General features: G+C 40.7%; 1 protein-coding gene across 1 annotated transcript in view; it reads right to left on the bottom strand.

Moving 5' to 3' along the window:
• Positions 1 to 26,015, bottom strand: part of VWF (von Willebrand factor) — a 143,413-nt gene that overhangs the window by 114,837 nt on the left and 2,561 nt on the right. The window contains exons 4-9 of the mRNA XM_065843019.2: positions 24,582 to 24,684; positions 24,285 to 24,493; positions 15,587 to 15,711; positions 7,670 to 7,886; positions 5,322 to 5,444; positions 1,579 to 1,690 (exon numbers count right to left, since the gene is read on the bottom strand). Of these exons, the coding sequence (XP_065699091.2) occupies positions 1,579 to 1,690; positions 5,322 to 5,444; positions 7,670 to 7,886; positions 15,587 to 15,711; positions 24,285 to 24,493; positions 24,582 to 24,684 (889 nt within the window). The remainder of the gene's footprint in view (positions 1 to 1,578; positions 1,691 to 5,321; positions 5,445 to 7,669; positions 7,887 to 15,586; positions 15,712 to 24,284; positions 24,494 to 24,581; positions 24,685 to 26,015) is intronic.

The raw sequence follows: 26,015 nt of genomic DNA, 5'->3' as shown, positions 1-26,015 counted from the left end.
GCAATTTCTGTTCATTGCTTCTTGCTCTTTCACTATTTGACTCTAAGAAGTTGTCCCTGTGTTATTTATACACCTCCCCCCACCCCACTTTAGGCAGTGAAAGTTCCCCCTTAGCCTTTAAACAAATCTGTTTCCCTTTGCTTCTCCTCATGTCATAAGCTTCCCTGTTGTGATCATCTCAAAAATCGTCCACAAGACTCTTTCCAATCCCTAATCCTTTCTGTTGCAGTGGGGGCCCAGCACTGGCCACACTACTCCAGTTGTAGCCTCATTAGTTCATTACAGGAGAGTAATAATCATTTTCCTTCACCAGCGAGCTAGAATTTTGTTAAAGCAGACCTTCATCAATCTGATGGTAAACTGCTGAATAAGGCTTCTCTTGGACCATTTCCTTTTCTGTGCAAGTTGTAAGGAGGTGGATTGTCTCAACTTTAATATCTTTGAGTGGTGGATTTAGTACCATCCTCCGCAGGCACTACTAGTAACCAGTAATATGCACCAATAGTGACTGAGATGGCTGTCATTCCTGGATCTGTAGGATACCATGCCAGTCAATCCTAGAATCTCAAAAATAAAGTAAGTTTCAAGAAGCACTAAGTTCTTCTCATTCCTTTAATTATCCAAGTCCTTGAAAACCATTTGTGGGGAGTCAGTTTATTGAGTATGGTAAATGCAGAGCTCATGGAATGCCATTCTCCACAGGATGAATAACAGGAAGCATTTTCTAATCAGTGTCTATCAGGCAGCACTGATTTCCAAAGAGCACTAAGGTCAAAAACTGTGGCCAAGCTCAAAGCTGCAGACAGCTCCAGGGAAAAAGACAAAATACAATATTAATGTCATGGTTATGGTTTATATTCCATAACACATAGTGTAGGTAATGAAAAACTTGTGGTTAACAGGGATGATGCATAGACCATCTTCCTTCTGCATATGGTGGTCTTCACTGAATTCTCTTTCTGTGTCCTATTTGAAAACATCTGGGCACAGAGTTGTCTGAACTCTTTCCACAGATATGTTCACACTTACACATAATCAAGTCAGGAATACATTACTCACTCCCTTTCCTTTCTTTAAGCATCTAGCTTTCTCCTTCAGGTTGGCATTCATAAGTAAAAGAAAAATTGTGAGCCATGCAGCTGGGAAGATTAGCTTTGTGAGAAGTTCCAAAGACATGCCTGAGCTGACTCGTCTTGGAAAGAAATAGGGTTTAGAGGTTAAATAAATGTAGGAAGTCGAAACAAAGACACCACCTTTGACACTAACCAGATATGGAAACGTGCTGGTCTGTCTTATCCACAGGAAACAGGTAGTTCTCTACTGTTTGAAAGAGTATGACCTTCAGATTGTTCTTTCAGATCAAATATCCCTTTAAAAGCAGACCTGATTTGGTCTTTGTGAACAGCTCATTTCTTGGAAGGGGTTGGCTTTTCCAAGAAGAGAGCAGATCCTTTGCCAATTAAAGAAATTTTTTTGAAGTAGAACGATTTCTAGACAGATCATCTAAAACAGTCACTAACCAGTATGCAATACTTATCTAGAGCAACAGCAACTGCACTGGGGCAACAGTGAATTTACCATGAGTTGCAATCCTGGGAGATGGTGAAGCCAGGAGGATAATGTTTTCCAGAGTGGATGCAGGAGCAGTCGGAGCTTTCAGTGCAATGCTCACCGTCAAGGAGTTTCCCCTCTGGATAGATCAGGTAGCACCAGATACACATGCCACACACATGCAGGGACACAGATATAAATATTATTAGATTTTTCTAGTTCTTCATATACTTTGGAAAGACTTCATATGCATTATTATCCACAGTCAGTCACAGACAGCAAGAAAAAAGAATAAGGCTTGCCAAAAAGCCTCACAGAGGCTGGTGTCTCCTTTCCTTCAGGTGGTGTATCTCCCTCAGATACGCTTGAATGCAGCATTTCTGGTGTTTCCAGAAGAACTTCTTGCTTAGCTAGTCCCCAAGTCCAAAACACACATATTGGAACATACATGAGTCAAAAACAGGGAGCACAGTCAAGCTGAGCACAGAGCTGGTCTAGAAATCTGACTGAAAAATACATGCTCTTTACTGGCAGCAGTATAGGGTGTCCAGACAGGTTTTGTATTTGTCACAAGAGGACAGAAGAGGAGACAAAGCAACAAATGAAGGAACAAAGTTGGACAACATAAAAGCCTAGAAGACAGGGTCTAAGAGAAACAAAGATTGTCATCTAGACCTGTGATTTCTTTTCACAACTTCTGCAGAAGCAAAAAAGTAGAAGGGCTAACTTCCCAACTTGGATCTAACTTCTGAGGTTTCCATATTACACAAGTACTATTACTTATTCTATATAAAGGGTATTTTATCTTATAAAGATAAATGGAGGCACAGATGAGTTACAAGACTTCTCCAGCTTCGCACTATAAGCTAGGAGTAGAAGACGGGACAAGTTTATTTCTCTTAAATCCCCGTGTTGACAGTTGATATTTCTCTGTTTTCAAAAGAGTTGCTCCAGAAAAACATTCTGATTGCTGAAAATCCATGTTCCTCCTCTTTGAAGGACTCCTTCCAATTGATTGCAGAGATTTCATCACTTTTCCCTGGTGGCAGTAGGCATCCCTGTCAGCAGGACACAGTTAAGTCCCCTTTCTCCCATTGTTACCATAAGGTTGCCTGGAAAGATCTTTGCTGAGATATTCAAAACAAGATCTGAGTATTTAAGAGTGGTGTGGCTCTCCAGAGAGCACAAGAAAACAGACCGTCTGCCTTTTTTTCCTGGCAATGGTAATTCCATTTACAGCAATTAAAGCAACTGTGTGGTGCATTAAAAAAAAAAAAAAAAAAAAACCACAAACCACACACAACAAACAAACAAACATATTCGATGTATTTGTTGGATAGATTATTTTTACTCTTTTGGGGAAGCTAGGGGAAGCTATAATCCTCATCCAAAATCTCAAATTCCTCTGTTCATCTGTGAGATGCTCCTGGATCTCTGTGAAACTCAAAAGTTCTTTCCTGTTGACTGTGCACCAAATAACAGAAGAAGTTTTTAACTGCTCATTCCTATTTGTTTTAATAGAATAGTTTGTGTTGGGAGGGACCTTCAAAAGTCATCTACTCCAATCCCCCTGCAACGAGCAGGGACATCTTCAGTTAGATCAGGTTGCTCAGAGCCCTGCCCAGCCTGACCTTGAATGTTTCCAGTGATGGGGCATCTACCACCTCTCTGGGCAATGTGGGCCAGTGTTTCACCACCTTCGCCGCATTTTTTTTTCCTTATATCTGGTCTAAATCTACCCTTTTTCAGTTTAAAACCACTGTCTTCATCCTGTAACTACAGGGTTTAGTAGAAAGTCTCTGTCTTTATTATCAACACCTTTTAAGTACTGAAAAGGTCTCTCTGGAGCCTTCTGTTCTATAGGCTGAACAAACCCAACTCTCTCAGCCTTTCCTCATAGGAGAGGTGTTCCAGCCTTCCAATTATTTTTGTTCTTCTCCGTACCTGCTTCAACAGGTCCATGACCTTCCTGTACTGAGTTTCATGCACTTCCTATCTACTTGTTCCTCATGCTGTAGCCTTTCTGCTGAGCTCCTGTTTCTCTGTTCTCCAGTTCTTATCCCCTTTGCTAAACTGAGTGGTGCAGCTACCGAAGGAAGAATATAGCCACAACACTTGTGTGTCCAGTGAATTAATCTTCTTCAGCTTTTCCCAACACTCGTCTCTGTGTGTAAGATTGGCTCACTGCACACCGGGTAAAGAACTTTGCATTTGGAACAACACCAGGACTGCCAACAATATCCTGGGATACATTAAGAAAAGTGTGACCAGCAGGCCTGATGGAGGTTATCCTCCCCTTCTACTCTGCCCTGGTGAGGCCGCATCTGGCGTACCGCATCCAGTTCTGGGCTTCCCTGTTTAAGAAGGACAAAGAATTACTGGAGGGAGTCCAGTGGTGGGCTACAAAGATTATTAGGGGCTGACAGCACAATTCTTATGAGGACAGACAGAGAGAGCTGGATCTGTTCAGTCGGGAGAAGAGAAGGCTGAGAGATGTTTATAAATATCTCAAAGGTGGGTGTCAAGAGGATAGGATCAAACTCCTTTCAATGGTGCCCACTGGTAGGATGAGAGGGAACAGGCACAGAATGAAGCATAGGAGGTTCCATCTGAATATGAGAAGAAACTTCTTTACTTTGAGGGTAACAGAGCACTGGAACAGGCTGCCCAGAGAGGTTGTGGAGTCTCCTTCTCTGGAGACATTCAAACTCGCTGGACACATTCCTGTGCAATCTACTCTAGGTGAACCTGCTTCAGCAAGTGCGTGTGACTAGATGATTTCCAGAGGTCACTTCCAACCCTAACCATTTTGTGCACAAATATAATAGCTAGTTCCTCCACAATAGAATAAAATCCTGTGCCTAATTACATTATCTATCACCCTCCATGCACACCTTCCCAAGTCCTGCCACAGAATGACAGCATTGAATCTCCAGTAAGTAAGAGACTGGCAGCTAAAGAGGAAAGTACTAAGCTCTGAATTAATGGGAATGTTTAGAATGCAATTAACAACTCCTCAGAGGAGGTGGACATTGTTTTGGAAATCAAACTAGGTTCTCAGTAAACCTCCATCACCTTTGATATCTTGTACAGAGGGACAGTAAATACCTCTGTGCATTTGCACAAAGTCCAGATTTGATGGGTGAAATGCAGAGACAGATCTATTGAAAACAAAACAAACAATGACAAAAAAGCGCCACACCTCTCTTCTTGCAGTTGTTTTAAGTACAATAGACAGAGGAGGCAGGCTGAAAAATGAAAAAAAAAAAAGTGGTTGCTGGGCTGCCCCTTTAAGACAACCAAATCTCCCATACAAATGATTCAATAAATGAAATTGTTCATCTGAAATCATGAAAATATTTGGAATTATATAATGATCTTTACATGTACTATTTTTATGCAAGTAACTCCTTCAGTATATTCTCTGTTCTTTCTTTTTCTAACTGGATGCTTCTAACCAAAAGCAATCCAGAAGGAATCTAGATAAGTCAGTGGTAAGTGGTCACTTACCAAGAAAGGCAATCTTAGAATTCGATGGTGCTGATTTTCACAGAAAGATTTACTTTTTAGTTGGGCCTAAAAAATAGCCCTTTCATTGAGTGAGTATACAGGCATTATAGAAACTAGTTTATTCTAGGGCATGGTCCCAGAAAAGAGAAGTGTTTCTGATTTCGGAAAATTTAAGGGAAGACACAGCTTTCCTTCTTCTAATAAAATAGGTAGCATCACTGCCAAATGTTTCTCTGTAAATAACCCAGTAAATAAATTACCAGGGCAGCTGCAGCCATCAACACATTGTCCATGACACACTTCATTGATATTCAGGCTCTGGCAGGTTCTGACACAAGGGGATACACATTCCTTATACTCCATGCCAACTGGACATCTTGGCCCTGGAAAAAAAAAAAATAAAAGAAATTAGAAATGCAAATTCCTCAATAACTCTTAAAAAAATCCCTTAATTATCAAAGACTGAACCACAGAGACACCAAAAAGGTCATATCCTCTCCAATCAATGATTTCTTTTTCAGAAGCAGAACATGTAAGAAACACTTGATTTTCAGTTTGCTGCAATATCATAATCTGTCAGGTTATGTAGTAAACACTTAGAGGTTAAAGACAATTTCTTTTCTAATAAATCAAGTCTTAATAATGAATGCCAAGCACATCAAGAACAATCAAACATGGGGGAAGTTTTGCAATGATATTTAATTATTTTGGATAGACAAGCATGTTCTGTACCTTTAAGCTCTGTAGTTACTCCACTCATTTGTGAAATGACACTGTTTTGTGTTTTCAGAGAGAACTGGGAGACAGTTAAGACTCAGAAATCTCATCCTTCTTCTTCCAGAGAACTGCCAGCACAGGATAACACCCATGTTGTGGTATTTTCACTGCTGTCATTATCTAGGCTAGGTCATTAGACAAGCACACACTATAGTCATCCCTTCATTTTAATGCATAGACATACCCCACAAGACTGCATGGACATGGAGTGGGAAGAAAAGATCAGAGCCTGCCCTTTCACAGCAAATCCTCCATTGAAGGAAGTGGGAGGATAACAAAGGAGTGGTCTTGCCCTCTGCAGCTCCAGGGCTTGGACATCAGCTCACACTAGTACAGTGTGCCCAGCGTTAGAGCCCTTTCCATGCAGCCAAGAGTTTCATTTCTCTAATACAACTATCATCATCATCTCCTGAGAAAGCATCACAACATAGAAGAAGGGTGATGGAAAATTTTGCTCCTGCTGTGGCCACAGGTCACCTCTCTTTTTCCTGACTCAGAAAAATGTGGTTTGTGAAGTCAAGGGTTAAGAAATTAGGTCTAGAATTCCTGGGAACAGAGAGGTCTTCATTTCACTTACGATTTCAGCTAGGTTCACCAACAGCTCTAGCAAAAATGGGTTCTCTATCCCACACTCTGATCAAGGAGACAAGATTTCATCAGATCTCTTCCATGTGCCAATGCAAAGGTAACAAATTACTGCTAGAAATGAGAATTTTCTCTGGTGTACAATCCCTTGAACAAGTGGCTGGCAATATTCTCCTGGTCTAACCATAATCTGAAGGCACAGTTTTCTTCCGTAGTGGTCAATAGCAGAATATCCTTAGAGAATAAAGTGTTGTCAGTACAAAGCAGTTAAGTTACCCCATGAAGTCAATTTACATCATTTCCCTTCCTGTGTAAAGTAGAAATAATGAGAAATATAATTGAGAATATGATATTAGAGGACTGACTTTTTTTTTTTTTTTTGGGGGGGGGGCGGGGGGAAAGAGGGAGAACTGGGTTTGTTGGATTTTTTGTTTTTGTGGGGGAATTTTTGTTGTCATTTGTTTGGGTTTTGGGTCTTTTGATTGTTTGGTTGGTTGGTTTTTAAGTGCACATTTTTGTGCTTATGTATTTAACTGTGGTTCTCCAAGGGAGATGTGTATTTTGAGTCTGGGTACACACATGACCTTTCCTCTATAAAGGCAATCCATCCCAGCTATGCACTTCCTTGTTGCAAAATTTTAGAGATGCAGTCAGGACCTCTGACGTCAACAAAACCAAGCTAATAAGGACAGCATTTCAAGATGTAATCAGGATCTCTAACTTTGACCAAATTTGACTTAAAAAAGGCAGTATCTCAATTTCAATGTAATTGTTTCAAGCAAAGAAAGGATGAAATGAAAAAATATTAAAGAGATCTTTTCATGACGATTTTTGCTTAAAAGTACAGGCTAGATAACGTCACATATCCGAACCCTATGTGAAATAGCTCTTAGACATCCTAGTCGGTACTTCTGTGTATCAAATAAGCCTTCACTGACTTTGGTATACCATGGTGGGATCTATGGCAGCTCAGGATATTTTTCATATATGGTTCAAACAATCCTGCCTTGGGGACAGCAGCTTCTAGCAAAAAGTGGGTCATGAAGAGATGAAAGTGGGAGCAAGCAAAGGCACTTCAGATAAAGAGAAGCAACAAGGTCTCCTGATTTTAACCTGCCCTTCCTGAATCAACCAGAATCAACATCCTAAATAAGCACCAGTTGCTTTTAGCTGTAGGACATAAATCTGCAAGATAGGAATGATCTCATTTGGGATAAGCAGCCTAGGAATAATTCTGTCAGCTTACTGCATGAGCTCTCTCCAGGCCACCCATCCAAAATTATTCCTTCATGAGCACAGCTTCTTGCATAATCAAGGAACACCGAGCAGTGACAGTCCATGCTCTGGGTACAGGCACAGATATCCCTTTCACAGAGAGCGATGTATGGCTCTGGATCAACTCGATGGTGGCACCGGGAGAAGGTCAAAGATGTTCTTAGAAGCTGACAGGTTTCCATGACACCCTGCAAAACAAGTGAAGAGCAAAGGTTATTATTTCACAACACCATGTAGATAAATAACATCATAGTAAAGAGCTAGAATTGAGTTACATCCATTTATCCACCACATCCATGTCCACACAGAGGTACATTAATACTGATGAATATAAAACAGAGTGTCATATAAGAGACATTTCACACAGAAACATGTCAGTCCACCAGTCAACCAAATGCAGATAAGCAAAGAACTGATTCCGACCCAGTGAAGAACCAGGTGGTCTCTGGACTACTAGAAAGCCACACACAGCAAGAGAAAGGAGCTTCCAATTGAGGTACTTAGGAAGAAAAACAAACAGATAATCTTTTGTATAATGCAGGAACCATGTTAGTTTTGGACCGAAAAATTAAGTTTACCTGGAATTCAAGGAATCAAATTTGTGCTCCACTTCTGGCCACATGTTCCCATCACTCCTGCTGCCATCCAGTGCATGACAGGTCAATTTAACAGAGACAAATGGCAGAAAACTAACCAGTCAAGAAAAGCTTTGTTCCGCTCTTCTCATGAGTTAAATCAGCAAGGTGACAGTGAAAGGAAAGGACTGTGCAGTGAAATGAGGGGAGGATACCAAAACCTCTCCTTTCAGACAGCAGCAAGCTATGATGCAACTTCTCTGTGTGTGAAACACAACCTAAGAAAAGCTTAGTTGATGGCTAATTTCTCCAAGGGAGGCTCCCAAATAGACTTTCTCTTATGCAGGCATTACGGCACAGTTCAATAAGTCTGAGACCCTCCATGCAACTTTCTGAAAGGATCACAGTGAGCTTAGGTAAGTAGAAAAAACAAAACAAAACAAAACCACAAAACAACAACAACAACAAGAAAACACAAAACAAAAACCAACCAAACAAAATTTTCTCATTTGAAAAAGAGAGAGAGAGAAGGAGAAAACCCACATTTCATTTCTTGGAAGAGGAAAAAAGGGGACTAAAAGCCTAGAAGGTTCAGCATATGTCCTAGATATTTTCTGTGAATGACAAATGGTATACTTGTATAGGAAAACTACAGAGTAGAAAAGACTTTTCTTGCTAAAGGATGTTTTATCCAGGTGATCAGCTAAAGTTCGTACACATCTGAACTGAGAGAGAACTTCTTGCTTATGAAAACAAACCAACCAGAAATACCTGGCCCATTGGGAATATATTCAGAGTTTAGCAAAGTGCTCAGCGAACAACCACACAGACACAGAGCTTTCTGAGAAAGCCTTCAGAGAACTTAAAGCAATGCCAAAGGAACAACATTAGAGAGCTAAACATGATCGTCCTCCAGAAAATCAACTCCAAACCTGGAATAATTCTGGTACCCAGGTAGCAGCCACCGTGCTGAACCAACTGGAAAAAAAGACTAGAAGAAGGGGAACAGAAGCTGAATAAATGGTGTTCGGTGCTGCTCTCAGTACAAGAAAGCAGAAAAAGCACCCTAACGGTGGAAATAACAACAGAAGCAGCCAAAAAAGCTATTAAAGCATCACTTCAAGATGAAACTGATAAAATGAAAAGTGAGCTCAAAGCTATTCAGGGGATGAGCAGGGCAGCACCTCCTGGATCCAGGTACTATCAAATGCAACAGAAAAACAGTATATGCAATAAGCCTGTTTAGGGTTTGCTTTAATAAGCTTTCTCAATAAGGTAATAACCTTGTTAAAAAGGTAATACACCTCAGCTTTTACGGTGCAATAGAAATCAGACTTTGTTTATTCTACTGAACAATAAAACTAGTAGAAACAATCTTTTATGACCACATTTATTACACACCAGTAAATGTTAGATATGAAACCTTTTTTTTTTTTTTTTTTTTAATATAAAAATAAAGGAGATTCCACAAAAAACACAAAACCATAAAATTAAACCCCTTTATTTCCTTTGGGTTCTTTGGTCTTGTTCATTAACAACATACCTCATGACTGAGCTCAAGCTGATTATCAAGAAACCAAGTGATATTTGTTAGAAATCAACAAACCACTCCTTTTCTCTACTTAAAGGTTTTCTTGCCATTCAAATTGCTTCAGGTTTTCCAGTGACTTTATACAAGAAACTATAGATGAAATTTTCCCATATTTTAGATGTATCTCAACTATTGTGATGAATTAATAGATATAAGCTGGAACATAGGTAAATCCAACTAGATACAAAACAAGCAAAAAAAATTCACCATGAGGATTATCAAAGACTGGAACAAATATCCAGAGAGATTGTGGAATGGTCATTCTTGGAGATATTTGAAAAGCACGTGGTCAAGAACCTCAGCAAGCTGACCTAGGATGGTCATATTGCAAGCGAGGCTTTGGACTAGATGCCCTCCAAAGGCCCCTTCCAAACTAAACCATTCTGCAAATCATTTTTATTTTTCTCCTTCCTTTCTTTAAAACTCAGGGATCACGCTGAACTCAGAGAGGTCTTTGTTCCTCAATTAAGGGCCAGTGTACATCCTGCACGTGGAGAGCACTGGAGACTGGTAGCCTTATCCACTGCTGTAGTGCTCCTGCTGATGGAGCAACAGTCCTGGAAGTGGATCGGCACAGGCAAAGAAACCAACAGGCAAGGGAGTGAAGCCTCAAACAATGCTTAGAGTACAGGAGGCTGTAAGGTTAAAACTAGCACGACTGACTGCAGTAACCAAAATAGAGGAGAAGGTCTTGAAACTTCTCCTTAGACTTCCGAATGAGTTCTATTTTAAGTCTTATTTTAAGTGGGTTGGCAGTGTCCTGGCACTGACAACTCTTAGCAACTGCAAGCTTGCTGACCTTCTTTCTGCCCCAGTCCCACCACACAGAGTTGTAGGTGGAATTTTGTACATTCTTCCAATTTCTGTGGCATTGCCTTCTGCTGCTGCATGAACTGCATTTGTCTAGTGTTTAACAATTGCTGTTAAGGAGATATAAGCTAAAAACTAAGAGAAGAAAGCAGAGACACTATTGTTCCCCTGAATTTAAACCCTATGGTATATAGATATACATAATTGTTTATCCTGATCATTTGGCAAGGGTATATTTTGGTGCCATAATTGGGTATAATTTTTCAGAAGACATCTTCTTTTGGTTCATCCAAAGGCAGAATGCCTTTACTTTCCAAGTAAAAAACATCCAAAGCCAGTATGTTTCATACATCAATGCTGTCTGTATGTCTGAGCAACAACCAACTGAAATCACTTCACCTGAATGCTGATTCAGCTAAGCTGTACGTTTCAGGAGAGGAAAATGAGATTTTAGATATAGTGTGCCTCATTTTCAGCCCTAAAATGTATTATAGCATGACATGTCCATGACTTTGCTAGACCTGCTTGTAACCTCTACCATTAGGAATTACAATACAACTGTTGAAAACCTCTCCCACTTGCTTTCAGATGTTATTGTATTTTTTTATTGCATATAGAAGTACTACATGGGATATGAGCGGCACTATCTCTTAGCAATTTCAGAGAAAGCTGAATTTCAGCAAATGTCAATTTCAGCAAAAGCAGAAATCAGTTGAATTCTAATTTCAGTCACTTTCACATCTAACATGCTATAGATATAGTACCCTAATAAGCAAGGAAAAACACACACGATAAACCATTTCTATTAGAAGTGAAATCTAGAAGATAAAGGTAACAAATCAGTCCTAATGCTTTGAAACATTTATATTTTTGTTTTGAAGGCTGCCTCATTACCACAGTTATCCAGTTCATTCCACTTTTTACACTTCAAGATCCATGTTACCCATAACATTGGTCATCTGAGAGGCTATTAGATCACTGTACTTCATTGAACGCAGCCTAAATCATCACATCTGAGTGGTGAAGAAAAATGGATCAGACAACGCAGAGATATTTATTCTTTTGGGTGATTATTCAAACAGAAGACAAAAAGTGCAGGGCATGGTAGGGAAGCTGAAGCTCCTTCCCTTCAGCAACACCCTGTTTGGCATGCTTTCCAGATCACAAGGAAAGGTAGGCAGCAGGCAGCTCCGCCATGTAGATGGTAAGCTGCCTCTGGCCCTAGGAAGGGAACCAATGTACCTGAGAAGAAACCATACCCACAAGGCAGAGCAGTAGTCAAACATGTCAGCATGTATGTGTTTTGGAGGTGGAGGGCAGGAAGCTTCCCAGAGCAACATTAGGGTAAGAGTATGAGCTGGGTCAAGACCTTCAGCTGATATATGGAGCCATCAATTAAGACAAGAGGTCTTCCTTAAAGAATATGAAATTGCTCACATTTTCTAGGAATTTAAAGATAGAAGAACAACAGGGCTTTTTGGCTTCACTGCATCTTGCAGAGAAGCCATCTCTCCAAGGATGCTGTTGGGGAGGGGGTCATAGAGAGGGCCAAAGAAAACCTCGGCTCTACCCAGAGCTAGGGGACAAGGATAGGAAGAGCACACTGAATCAAAGCCGTTGTTTTCCTCACCTAGCAGCTGACTGCCTAGCAGGGAGGGAGGCTGAGAGAGGGGGAGATTTACATTCCTGAAGCAAGCAAACAAAGCACTCTGTTGAAAAGCCCTACATTCTTCAGCAGGCACTGGTTTGGCTGGACTTCTATTAATAGCACTGTGTTTATTCTTGCACAGTGAATACATTAAGCTAATGTTAAATGCTGTGAGCTCATCAGCTCACACAAGAGAGAAGATCATTTCATCCAGTTTGCAGGAGAGCAAACTTTATCCAACAAAACATCAATATTTAACATGATCTGTATAAAACTCCCATTAGTTGCAGTCTACCCATCAGATAAGATATCACCCTGAATGCCACTCTCTGGCCTCAGTTGCAATTTTGACCTTTTCTAAACATTAAGCTTGCCTGAAGAGATAAAATTCCAGCAGGCACAACCAGTTACAAGAACTAGCCCTGCTCTAGAGTTGTAACTGAATTTAAAACACAGCTCTCTCCCTCAGAAGGCATCTCAGTCAGGTTGAAACAACGCATGCTTTGGTCACATCTTGGGCATCATGCACCATTAGATGTTCAGTCAGTCCCAACCCTGACAGAAATGCCCCCCACACACTGGCTCAGCTCAATGAAGAAGCATAAGCTTGAGATTTCCAACCTGAAATCACTACTATATTTCCTCAGTCAAGTTAGTAGGCTGCATGGCTGAAGCTGTAATGCTAAGGGGCACAAGCATGTTTCAATGAATTTCAGAGCACAACTAATACAAGCATCCCCATCCAAAAGCTTAATGGAAGTATAAATAGTCAGAAGTTGGCAATCTTGCCTGAGTCTAAGTTAGCTTTTTCCAAGTAACCAGGAAACCAGCACTCAAGTAGCTGTAGAGCAGTTACATTCCAGGAAGTGCTACTACTCTTCAGAAACTATTTCAGCCTAGTTTAACAAGTATCAGTCTAAAGGACTTGTATAGCAAGAAACCAAAGACTAAGTTTTGGCCTCAATTACTCTGCTCTAAATGTAAACCTAGCATCCACCAGACCATTCTGATTCACACAGAGTACCCGAGGTGAGGTGAAAAGCCTCAATGGATGAGAAGTCAATTTACCACAACAATCATAACTTGTAATACCATATTCAGTCTGTATATATTCAAATCTACTTTCCTCCCTGAGCTAGTAACCGCATGTGTCCACCCTGTGACTAATGGAAAGAAGGAACATTTTTTGTAATTATAAAAGAGGAAAGGAAAAAGATTGATGCAGAAAAGGGGGTCACAGATTTGGCTGAGACAAGCAGTTCTGTATTTGACAAACTGGAGCTACTATCTGTGTGCACAGATGAAGGAACCTCTGCCTCCTGGCAAGGGAAATATCCTGGTGGCACAGAGCCTTTGGAACACCTACAGAGAACATCTCCTCTATTAAAAATATCCTTGCTGAAGCATCTCCCCATTCTGGTGACTCCCAGGTAGATGAACTGCAACACCTTCACAAGTATGATTTGTAGTGGTGGTACCTACAGAGGTTTCAGAACTGATGCTCCCCTGCCGGCAGAATCATAGGATCATTTTGGTTGGAAGAGACCCTCAGGATCAGAGTCCAACCATAACCTAACTCTAGCACTAAACCATGTCCCTAAGAACCTCAACTGCCTTTTAAACACCTCCAGGGATGGCGACTCAACCACTTCCCTGGGCAACCTGATCCAATGCCTGATAACCATTTCGGTGAAGAATTTTTTCATAATATCCAATCTAAACCTCACCTGGCGCAACTGGAGGTCATTTCCTCTTGTCCTATCACTTTCTACTTGGGAAAAGAGACCAACACCCTCTACATTATGATATTCTTTAAGGTAGCTGTATACAGCAATAAGGTCTCCCCTCAGCCTCCTTTTCTCCAGGCTATACAGCCCCAGTTCCTTCATCTGCTCCTCATCAGACTTGTGCTCCAGGCCCCTCACCAGCTTCATCACCCTCCTCTGCACTCTTCCCAGCAGCTCAATGTCCTTCTTATAATGAGGGGCCCAAAACTGAACACAGTATTCAAGGTGCAGCCTCACCAGCGCCGAGTATAGTAGCACAATCACTTCCATAGTCCTACTGGTCACACCATTCCTGATACAAGCCAGGATGCTCTTGGCTTTTTTGGCCACCTGGGCACACTCTTGGCTCATATTCAGCAATCTGTCAATCAACACCCCCAGATCCCTCTCCGTCAGGCAGTTTTCCAGCCAGTCTTCCCCAAGCCTGTACGGCTGCCTGGAGTTGTTGTGACCCAAGTGCAGGATCTGGTACTTGGCCTTAGCCCAGCGATCCAGACAGTCCAGATCCCTCTGTATGGCCTTCCTGTCCTCCAGCAGATCAACACTCCACCCAATTTGATGTCATCTGGAAACCGTTCATGACTGGCCACCAACTGGATTTGGCTCTGTCCACCACAACCCTTTGGGCCCAGCCAAAGCAAGGGAATTAACTACGTAATTCTCCAGGTACCACCTAAACACGCCTTTCCCAAGCAATACCAAAGTTTCTTTGGCAACAACTCACACTTCATGTTCAAACAAGCTGGTGGTTTCGTGGTCATCTATTTTACTTTTGTGTATTGGTTTGGGTTTTATTGGGGGAAGAGAAGTACAGATGTACTAAAATTTTAGAAATAATAGTGTCAGGCACGCTGCAGTAGAAGAGAAAAATTGTATTCACTAACTAGTGAGTAAACTGTTCCTTTCTTAAGACTGCAGTAAATAAGACATCAGCCATGACATGCAACCTCCAAGGTGACTTCTCTGCAGCACCCTAATGTAGAAATTCTCCTGCTGGCACCAGCCAGAGGATGAGAGGTCACAGAGCTGTCAGCTCAGGAACAACAAACACAGCTGCATCCTGCATCTAGCCCCACACTGGCTCACAGAGAAGCTAGGAGAGCCCACAAACAGCACAGGCATGATCTGAGGATGTGTCATTTCCACCTCCTGAGTGCACCTGACCCTGCTGCACCACAGCAGGGACCCGAGTACAGACACTATCAGCCCCACGGTTAACTCCTGCCGGGCTGGACAAAGAGATGTGCGTCTTGTTCCAGTGCAGTAACAATAGCAGCGCTCAGTATAGCTATCTCAGACCATGCTGCACCTCAGAAACCCAAAAGAGCTATCTCCAATGCCTCACATTCTAACCACTTGCTGAGGGAGGACCATGTTAGGTACAGACATAAATTCAAGGAAGCATTTGCCGAAGGGAAGGAAAGATGCCTTCAGGTAGAGGAAGACCAAAACCAGAATGGTATATTGCGGCACCAACCTTCTCTGCAATATCAGATGAAATGTTGCAGGTGTTGCTTGGAGTCTGCACTCTTTTGCACTGCTTGTTTTCACTGTGCAAAGCCCATGAGTTTGCGAAATCGTAACTGTTTCCCACAAGAGTCCCTGTGAATGAAAAAGAAGAGAAACACAGGGCTCTTTAGGGGTTTGAGCAACAAGTCATCATTATTGGCTACTATCTGTGTGACAGTCTGCTGAAAGCTGTTTAAAAAACTGTCATATCTGATGAATTTCTATTCCAAATAGACTGACTGTGGAAAAGCCACTTTGAATGAACTGGGCTGACTCCTGCAGAGGACTTCCCTGAGTTCAAGGACAGACTAAAGTCTGAAGAAGGCAGGTCTCAGTACTTCTCACATCTGCATGCACATGGTAGGAGTTATTTGCTGGTCAGCTATAATCTACACAAGACTAAGCATGCCTTCACATTTTCCTAATATTTATAAGCTTTCAGTAAAACATGCGACATTAAAGGGGTAAAAAAAATGAAGGTGCTCTCCTTAATCAATGAAAGTATTAGCATTCCTGATCCTAACTGGCTTTGATTTTCTCCTTCTATATGAAACTAGATCTTGTTTGCAAAGAGATTTAACATACATCATAATTGTTTGGGCCCACGCTCTTACTGTGTAAGTGGTCCTGAAATATTCTCCTCTGTCCTATCACAAGCAGCTCCTGGCCCACACTTGCCAAGATTTCCACCCCCTTTGCATAAAAGCAAAACTGAAGAAGTTAAACTGCATGGCTGTCACTTCCTTGGAGATGCAAGCAGCATGTCTGTTTCTCTTGCTCCATGCTTTTGAGAAGGGGGATCCTCCCAGAATAGGAATATCCTCCTCTCCTCCTCCTTTGGCCTCCCATGGCCTGGCTGATTAGAGGACTACTTCTGTTTCCTTCCATGAATACCTGCTACAAAACAGTTCATTTCATGACTCTCTCTTAGTTCTGTAACTTTACTTTAAGACCCTATTGTGTTGCATGTGAGAATATAAATTGCCACTGTTAGCACATTCCCAAGACCTTATGCAGAGACTATGTTGAAATATGACCCTGACTGCATCTGAAAAACAAAATAAATGTTTACTAAATATATCTATGCAATATTTTTATATTTCATATTTTTATATCATTATATACATGAATATATAACAAAAATGTCATCAAGATACCTGCTGTACATTAAGTACAAACACACAGAATATACTGAACATTAAAACTCTTCCAAAACTAAAGGTTAGTCATGAAAACTACACCAAGAATGCTAAGGGAAATGTAATAAAGTCAATACACTTTAGTAGACTTCATTTTGTAAACTAGATATTTGAGGCTTGTAAATGTAGCATACATTAGGCCCACAGCAGATGTCAAAGGAGGAAGACTCCAAGGAAAGATGACAGGCAAAAGGTGGTAAACGGCACGAAATTTTTGTTTAGAGAGCCAGGACTGAGCACAGGAAAAGAAAAACACAGCAACAAGAATGTAACGCTTTGGTTTTCCAGGGATTGTAAAGATTAGAGTAAAAATCAAGTCTAGGCTGAGGAGAAGCAAGGTGTCAAATTAAATACATCCCCTTTTATTTGCACTAATGCAGTCTTACAGCTATAAAATAAGAGATGAGCTCCATTCCGAAGTAGTGTTCCTCAGGCTCTGAATGCACATCCATGTTGAGTTTCCCACTGGTAGGTATCACCAGATCCTCATTTACCCACAAGTTAAGATTTGAAGGTTGGGACAACTGTTGGCCCTGAAATACCGGTCACCTGTTTTTTCGCATCTCCCCCTCCATTAGATTTTATTTTTCTGTGGTGCTTATAAATCCGTACCTCTTATGTAATTATTTTATGCAACATTTGTATTATACTATTTTAACTCCTCTTCTGTATTCTATGATTAATACTTTCACAGAATAGTTTAGGTTGGAAGGGGCCTTCAAAGGTCACCTGGTCCAACATCCCTGCCATGAGCAGGGACATCTTCAACCAGATCAGGTTGCTCAGAGTCCTGTCCAGCCCGGCCTGGAATGTTTCCAGGGATGGGGCATCTGCCACCTCTCTGGGCAATCTGAGCCAGGGTTTCACCATCCTCGTTGTAAAAAATTTCTTCCTCATGCCTAGCCTGAATCTCCCCTCTTTTAGTTTAAGACCTTGTCATTTCATAACATACCTTCTAAAAAGTAATTTTTTTTCAAAATAATAATTTCAAATTTTTGTGGGTTTTGGTTTTTTGCAACCCGCTCCTCAAACCCTCTTGCTGTCAGTGCCTGTCTGTATATTAGCAGACTATTCCACAGGCACAAATGATTTGCCAGCATGTTGCCAGAGTACTTCTTCCTTTGTGTGAAGTCGTGTGGCCCTGAAACTAACCTCCAAGCTGTTTGGAACAGGCAATATTTGATGTATTTGCGTTTGGCCAATATCTCAAGGTCCTGCTTCAGATAAACCTCCTCAACATCCAACAGTAAAAATCTAGGATAATAATTAATTGAGATCAATTGGCAGTGTCTTTTTCCTGTGATTTGTCCAGCGTAGCCTTAAGTAACATATGGCAACAGTTAAAGGGCTGGAGAGGCACTCTGACTTCAAAATGAGAGCACTGCACAACTTCGCACACACATTTGTAACCTGTTTACCCCAGAAGCTTTGTCCTCAACGCTAAACAACACAGTCACTAAAGATGCACAGTATTTCAGTGATGATCATTAGTTATTACTTCCCATAACACAGATCCACTAGAACCTGTATTTTCAGACTACCTGTATTCTCCTTGAATGAACAGCTTTACAATCACACATTAAGATGCACTCCATACTCCTGGAAAGGTAAAAAGCAACTGGACATGAAAGTTTCACTGAATATCAGAAGAGCTCTAATGTGAAATTATGAAGTGGTTCTGGGGCCACTGAGCTGCTTAACAGATTTATGTCTTGGGAATATGTTATTTCTGCAGAGGATGACTTTGGAGAGGACTCTTCAATCCATACATACTTCGTGCTACATGCCTTATCAACCTGTGTGTTGATCCTCAAATACTTTATCTGTTTGATGAGGCTTCAGGAGGAAAAGCAATGAGCAAGAACTGTCCCCTATACACCTGACTGCTCCAGGCAGAGGGAAGAGTGCCCACCACCACTGCTGTCTTTCATGCAACACTTCCATTTTCTTCTGCTGAAGGACACAAGGGGGTAGGAAAGGCAGTATAAGGGACAACACAACAGAAACAGCCTAAAGAATCCTAGGATTTCTTACATGCATAGGTGATACTATTAATAGAGCAGCTGGGCAGCTCAGTTGCCTACACTAGCACTGCACACCCACCATGCAGCACAACTGCTCTCCTCTCCTACCATCCTTTTTGGCAACCTAATTCTTTCTTTAAAAGGCCTTTTGGCTTAGCTGAGCAGACTTTCCCCCAGCTAGTGAGAATATCTTAATTTTATTTCAGCCTGTCCCAAATATTGATTTATTCCTGCCACAGCAGCTGAGGTATAAACATCTTCGATGTCTCTCTCTCTGTCTTTCCACGTCCCTTCCCTGAGCATTCATGATGCACGGTCTCCTCACTCACACAGACTCAGAGCGGAATTTTGTCTCACTTCTGTTCCTTCCATGTTTGTTTAGTCTTCTTTGTCTAAGCAGCCACATTCCTGAAGAAACAATTCCCACCCAGAGCTCATCAGACCCTAGCACCCCGAAACTCTCCATACAGCCTGGGTGGGATTTTTTCCTAAAGCACTTTTTTTGTCTACGTCTTGCAGGAAGCGTGCTGAAAACAGATGCTGTCACAAAATGTGATGAAAACAAAGTTGGATCCAAGACAAGTGCTTGAAGAACCAGTGCCTGATACAGGCTGTAGTATGGACTGGTATGAGCATGTGAACTGGTTGCTCAACAGCCAAGACCCTCAGGCAGCTCTAGTGTGCATGCATTCTCTTTTTAGGATACAAGATGGGCTCTAGAGGTAGCTGTTAAAGCACAAACCAAATCTCACTTTCTCCCCACGTCCCCAAAACACCTTCCTGCTAAGGTCCTCCAGGAGAAGGCCACACACAAAGCACCTGAGCAGCAGGTTGGGCCTCCAGGGCTGTTCTGTTGGACTTTAGTGCTCTAATTGTTGCACTCATGTCTCTGTCTCCTTGGAGAGAATTAAAAAAAGAAGAACACATACACCCCTCCACACAAACCACATACCACACTGATATGTTTTGGGCAAGACATCCCCCTTCCCTTCTTTTGGTCAGAACAGTTGCTTTCACTTATTCAGTTTTCAGATAGATGATGTTCACCCTCAACAGGAGGAAAAAAAAACAAACAAACAAACAAAAAAAACAACAACACTATGAAATCCGTGTCTCAAAATCACCAGTTCCTTTTGAAATCTGAAACTGGTATGCTGCTTGTTTACTTTGAGACTGATGGTCAGGCAAGGCAAATTGTTCACAATAACCACCTCATGTTCAAGGCACATGAGTGGGAGGCAGGAACCCTGATCTCCCTCCCTGGACCTCCTGCAGATTTTCCATATGGCCATAGGTCCAGCAGGTTAACTGTCCCGGGGTCTGTTAACTCATCTGTAAAATATACACAAGAATTTGTGCAAGACACTACAACACTGTAAGCAGAGGTGTGTAAACTTTCACATATTGGTTATTTACCAAGTAATGGGTTGTTTGTTTTGTTTGGGGTTTTGTTTGTTTGTTTGTTTTTCACATAGCTTGACTTGTTTTACTGTTGCTTGTATAGTGTCATGTACTATCTGTAAGCTTGATCTATAGTTTGGACAAAATTAATGATATAAAATATTTAAGTCATTGCCTATAAAGTCTTTCCTACCCTCTCTGCTTCAATTAATATTAAATTAATAATATTAAACACAAGGGAGGGAAAGATTCGTCTCCAGAACTCCACAGCCCAGTGATGAAGGCAGTTTCTTCACAACAAAAATGTATAACTTTCATTCCAAACTCTAAATAAAGCAGAGTGGGTTACAAATGCAGGTTTCTGGTATCGCAGACAAATACCATGTAATGAAGACAGGAACAAAACAAGACTTCTTAACTTGTACTGTTTGTAAATGACAGCTAAATGCCCTTGTGAATCTATCCCCTCTGCTTTCAAATTAAAATGAAAGAAAGAAAATTAGATTATTTACTTGGGCCAAAAAAAACTTCGAACTTGCCTAAAATAGAATCGCAGATATATTTTAAAATGCCAAGAGATTTCGATTTTGAAATCAGCAAAATTTTGGGGATTTTTTTTTTTAGGAGAAAATAAATATATATCTGCACTACTATATGTATTTTTTACTACTTCTTTAATGAAAACATCACCAGAAACATCAGATTTTTCCTTATAGATGCTGTCTGCTTCTGCCTGTTTAGCCAATATTTGCTGCCCAGTGCCATCACTTATTCCAGCCTTTTAAGCTGCTGAAATACAGAATATGTTACTGGCTGATAGAACAGGCTCAGAATATCAAGTCTTTATTCAAAATTAGCCATGGCTATTGTTTTATCATTAATGTATTTGTAATTTGGAGACAGTTTCCCAGAAACATGCTTCCTGCCAGTGCCAAAAATGCACAATGGGACGTTGGATTGATTTGGGTCATTATTCTTTTTCCTTCCATAATTCTAAGAATGTATAACATGCAAAAGTAGCAAAATGGTAGATTAACATTCCTCTATGGAACTTCAGTAAGTTCCTTTGCACAAATAAACCTTAATGATGATCGAGGCATCCAAGCATCTATCGCAACTATATAGCTGTGAGACAGCTCAACGAAAAGCATACTAGGCAAGTCCAAGGCTATGGGCATGCAAATAAGCTCTTTAGCTTGTGCTGCAGCCTCTCTTTCTGGGGAGAAATTATCTTACACTTTCTGCAAGGTAAGAGCATGCCTTTCAACCACTAACATGCTGCAATGTTATGGGGTTTTGGCCACTTGCTCACATGTGTGTGCCCCGAGGAGATTTCAGGATCTAATTGCCCATGTTGTGTCAGATTTTCTCCATAGTATTATTTAAGTCATCTCTTCTAGTCTGTGTTTTGGATGCCCAGTTGTAAAATGCTCGTGACAATGATCACCTGACACTCAAATGCCACAAGTTGAAAGCTGCCATCTGAGCATCTAGAAAGGACTCGACTTCATGTTTCTGATATGAACAAAGACTGTAAACCAGTTAGAAGTGTATGATCATGTCAGAAAGCAGAGCCTGTTCATTTACAAAGTCTTGGAAGCATTCACAGAATGGCTATAAATGACAGGAATAGCAAGAAAAAGCAAAGGAGAAATTAACTCCTTCATTAAGATCCAGGGGAAAAACCAGCAAACACAAACAAAAAACCCTGAAAAGCTTCTGAGAAATTTCTTATTTTATTTCATTAATAGTCATGCTCAAAGTGTCAGAACAAACTCCCGAAGGGCAGCTCGCTTGCTTTAACTGCTATAGCCAACAAAAAAGCAACTGCATACAATGTATTCAATCTTGTTTGTCAGTCTTAACAGGACATAAGCACTTCTCTCCAGGATGAACTAGTTTAACAACCAACTATGTCAATAAGAGTGGCCCAGCACCCCATCCTCTGTCTGAACAAAAGTGTGCCTGTAACTCTGAAACCTAGTGGGGAGACTGTTGTTTTGTGGCCTTGGGTTGTTTTTTTGTCTTTGTTTTTTGGAGGTCCAAGAGCTACTAAGACCAATACCTTCAAAGCTGTGTCCTACCAGTACTATGTTAAGGTGCTTCACCTTAAGATTGTGCTTCACCTCATATTGCAAAGTCATTACAGCAAGCTCACATCCTGGGTTCGGCTGACCTTTATGAGATCTAATCAGGCTAAACGGAGAGCAAATAAAAACAGCAGTGGGAAGAAGAAAAAAAAAAAAAGTGTAAACTGCTTCATAGGCTATCAAAAGGCTGCCTAGATCTTTCATTTAAAGAATATTACCTCTCCCAGCTGCTTGTTTTGCAGCCTATGTAGAAGTTAACTTCAGCAGGTTTGTTTTGTTTGTTTGTTTTTAAAGTCTGAATTAATCAAAAGCTGATTTTACTTGGAGAAAGTTAAGAAGAGCTCATATGAACCACCCTACCAGCAGAGCTGGCCAGAAGACAAACAACCTGTAGACATAGTGATGTCCGTCACTGATACAACAAATTCAAACGTAATTAATTCCGATTCCTTCTGAACTAGTTAAAATGCAAGGTCTATTGTATCAGAGTAAAAAAAACCTGCAGAATTGCTGAGATGCAGTCCTATTAATCAGGCTAAAAGCACAGATCTGTATGTCCATGCAGGTTACAAAAGTCAGGGGCCACGCCACGTCATGGAACATACATATTCTCTGCCACATTCTCTATTATTTTTCTGCTCTTCCAAGCAGTAACCCTGTCACTACATTCAGAAACCTGTGATTGTGAAAGCACTCCTTTGTTTTTTGAGAGGAAAGATACAATCCCAGGCATGTTAAACAACTACAGCATGAAACAAGTTTAAACATGAGCAGCAGAAGAGAATCCTCTACATTGGAGTAGTGCAAGACAATACAGTCTCCTTTTTTGCTCCTGCTTTCTGTAATAGCCTCACTCATATTTATTGTCTCAAGAAAAACATGTGAACTTCAGACCTCAACACATTCAGACATCAAGGTATTCAAGCCCCACCAAGCAACTCTGTGAGGCAAGTTTGTTTCTTATTATTTACATTGCTGAAGTGCTGATCAATCACTTTAAGATAATATGAAATAATTTTTTTTTCTGTACATTGAAGCTATGTTTAAGTATTCCAAGCATTAGTAAGACACATCTCTGGACCACTGCCAGGCTCTTCTCCAGGCTGCTTTGTTTCCCTTTCTATTTTTTACGTCATTTATTTTTAATACATACTTTACATTATTGATTAATAAATTAATGTATTAACTAACGTTACTCTAAACCGTTTCTCTTCAGATAAGTGCTAAGAATTAAAAAACACTCTGAAATACCACAAATCAAGATTGGTCCTTCAAAATCATATTCAGTGCTTTTCCAAAGCTCTTAGTCTTCACCCACACTGGCAGACTTTCCATAAAAGTGAATAGAAAAGCAAAAGCAGTCTCATCTCTCCCTTGCATTAGGATTTGCTGTGATATAAGGCACACCTCCAACCCAACAGTCCATATGGACAGGGAAATGTCATTAACTGTAACCACTTTAGAGAACAGAATCCCATGCCAAATCCAAGTACAAACCTGCCAGGAACAATGCCCAGGATTTAATATTCTGCTATTGCAACACTATCTATTCTTACTCTCGCTTGTCTAACTTGTGAAAATCAGAAGTTAAATCAATGAGTATTCCTCATATCATTATGGCTGGGTCTTCTCCTAGTCAGCCTCCCCACACACTATATTACACATTTTTTAGCATGGAGCTTTATCTTTGTAAAATAATTCAAGATTCAAGGTTTTCAAAAGTGTTGAATTCAGACTTCCAGGTTTTGCTCAGAAATGAAATGTGAGACCAATTCCCTTTCAGGAGAATGGGACATGAAAGAACTGAGTCAGATAGCTTTTCAGCACATCAAGATGAGACACCTGACAGGTTTGGTAGAAACGTTTTGCTGGATCAGCAAAATGTTTGTTGAATCACCCATCAGGAAAAGTGTGCAAAGTGTACACTAAAATACAATTAGTTGTAGTCTTACCTTCCTGAGTTCTGAAGTCATCTTCAGCAAATCTATTAAAGTTGCCACACAACCCACATGTTTTATTATAGTGCTTTTCTTGAAGGAGTATCTGAATATTCCCACTGATATCAATCTTCACCACAAAGCCAAGCTCATCGCTGAATATTTTATAATAACCTGCCTCCTTCTCTATAAAAATGCCATTGGAAGCAAAAGGTATGGAAACCCTGTGAAGAAAGATGAGAATTTCTCAGAATATGACACACAAAAACATTGGGGGTTTTCTGTTGAAATACTTGTCATTCCCACAGGTACCTATTGTCTTCCTGCATCACACTTCCATCTAAAGAGAAGCGAAGGCTGAAATATTCTCCAAGATACACTGAGAAACCAATTTTTTCCCCATCCTTGTAGTCACCTGAAGAGATGAAACATAAGCAAATATTGTTAGTTCTGAGTCTCAGGAGAACAACTTGACAGTACACATAGCAGCGTTGGGAGTATATAATCTAACATTTTTTGAGAGCCTTCCATCTATTTTATCCTATAGTTGTTTAATGTGAAATGCACATATAGTCCCAGGATAAGGCCTGCATCAGCCACTGGCAGGTGCATGATCTGGCACTAGCTGTGGACTCACCTTGCCCCCATTAATCTCTCTAGACAGTGAATTCTCCATCCTACCATCCACACTGGAGCTGTTTCCACAGGAGATATGCCCAAAGATCTGCCCTGCTCTTTCCCTTCCTAGTTTCCTCCCAAGAACAACCCATAGTTCATTGGCAAGAGAAGGAGCTGAATCGGTTGAATTGATGGAAGAACTGAATCTGGATATCTTAGTTCTTGGTAAGCCCTCTAACCTTCTCAACTGGTCTTTAAGGAGTGGATGCTAATAATGGCTATTCAACTAGGGGGCTACTCACTTTGAATTTTTCGAAAGGAGCAGCACATAGAGATGAAGAACACTTTCTTAGGCTCTGAGAGAAAAGACAGCGGGAGTGGTACAGAAATAGTCCTTTCTCTGCTTTGGCCCATTGTCCAGTTATGACTTTACAGCAGGTCCTTGCACAATGCACCACCTGCTCTGGGCCTTCTGCTCCAAGGTAGCCAGCTTTGCCCAGACCTATATGCTTTACTCAGCAATCAAGATTGCACTTCACAGGCAGGTATCCAAAACAGAAACAAACCCACACACATATACTGAGATAGCAATAAAAAAATAGATTATGCCATGCTTACATGCCCAACAAAGAAATAAAAAAAATGCCATGGGCTGAGGCTTTAAGACTTATTTGATCACATAAAATACTTCAGTCAATTCATATTTCACATCTGCTGGCAGGTTCTTCTACATACAAAAAAGTTGTACCAAGTTAATTAAGTTGAAAAAGAAAATTATTTAAATTGATATGTGTTTCCTTTTCCGAGTGATGGCATCAGTTTACTTCACTTTACTTATGGTCAGTAAAAAGTCATCTTAAACTATTATGACTAATACAGAACAGTTATTAGTTAATACATGAATATCTGCCGAAAGTGTTCAGTATGAAAGTAACATATGTCTTTGGTTCTCATATCTTCTGTTGCCCATCTCCAAGAATGATGCTGCAGAGTCTCATGCTAATTCAAAGGCCTCTTGTTGTGTAGGATGGGATTTATCTTACTGTGGGCATTTAGCATGCAGGTAAAATTAGTTCTACATGCTCGTGCAGGTCATATTCCTGTACTCAGCTTTAACAGCCACATTCT

The sequence above is a fragment of the Patagioenas fasciata genome, chromosome 1 (assembly GCF_037038585.1).
Source record: "Patagioenas fasciata isolate bPatFas1 chromosome 1, bPatFas1.hap1, whole genome shotgun sequence".
NCBI lineage: Eukaryota > Metazoa > Chordata > Aves > Columbiformes > Columbidae > Patagioenas > Patagioenas fasciata.
The sequence above is the reverse complement of the archived record's forward strand: the minus strand, read 5'-3'. Positions and strand labels throughout refer to the sequence as shown.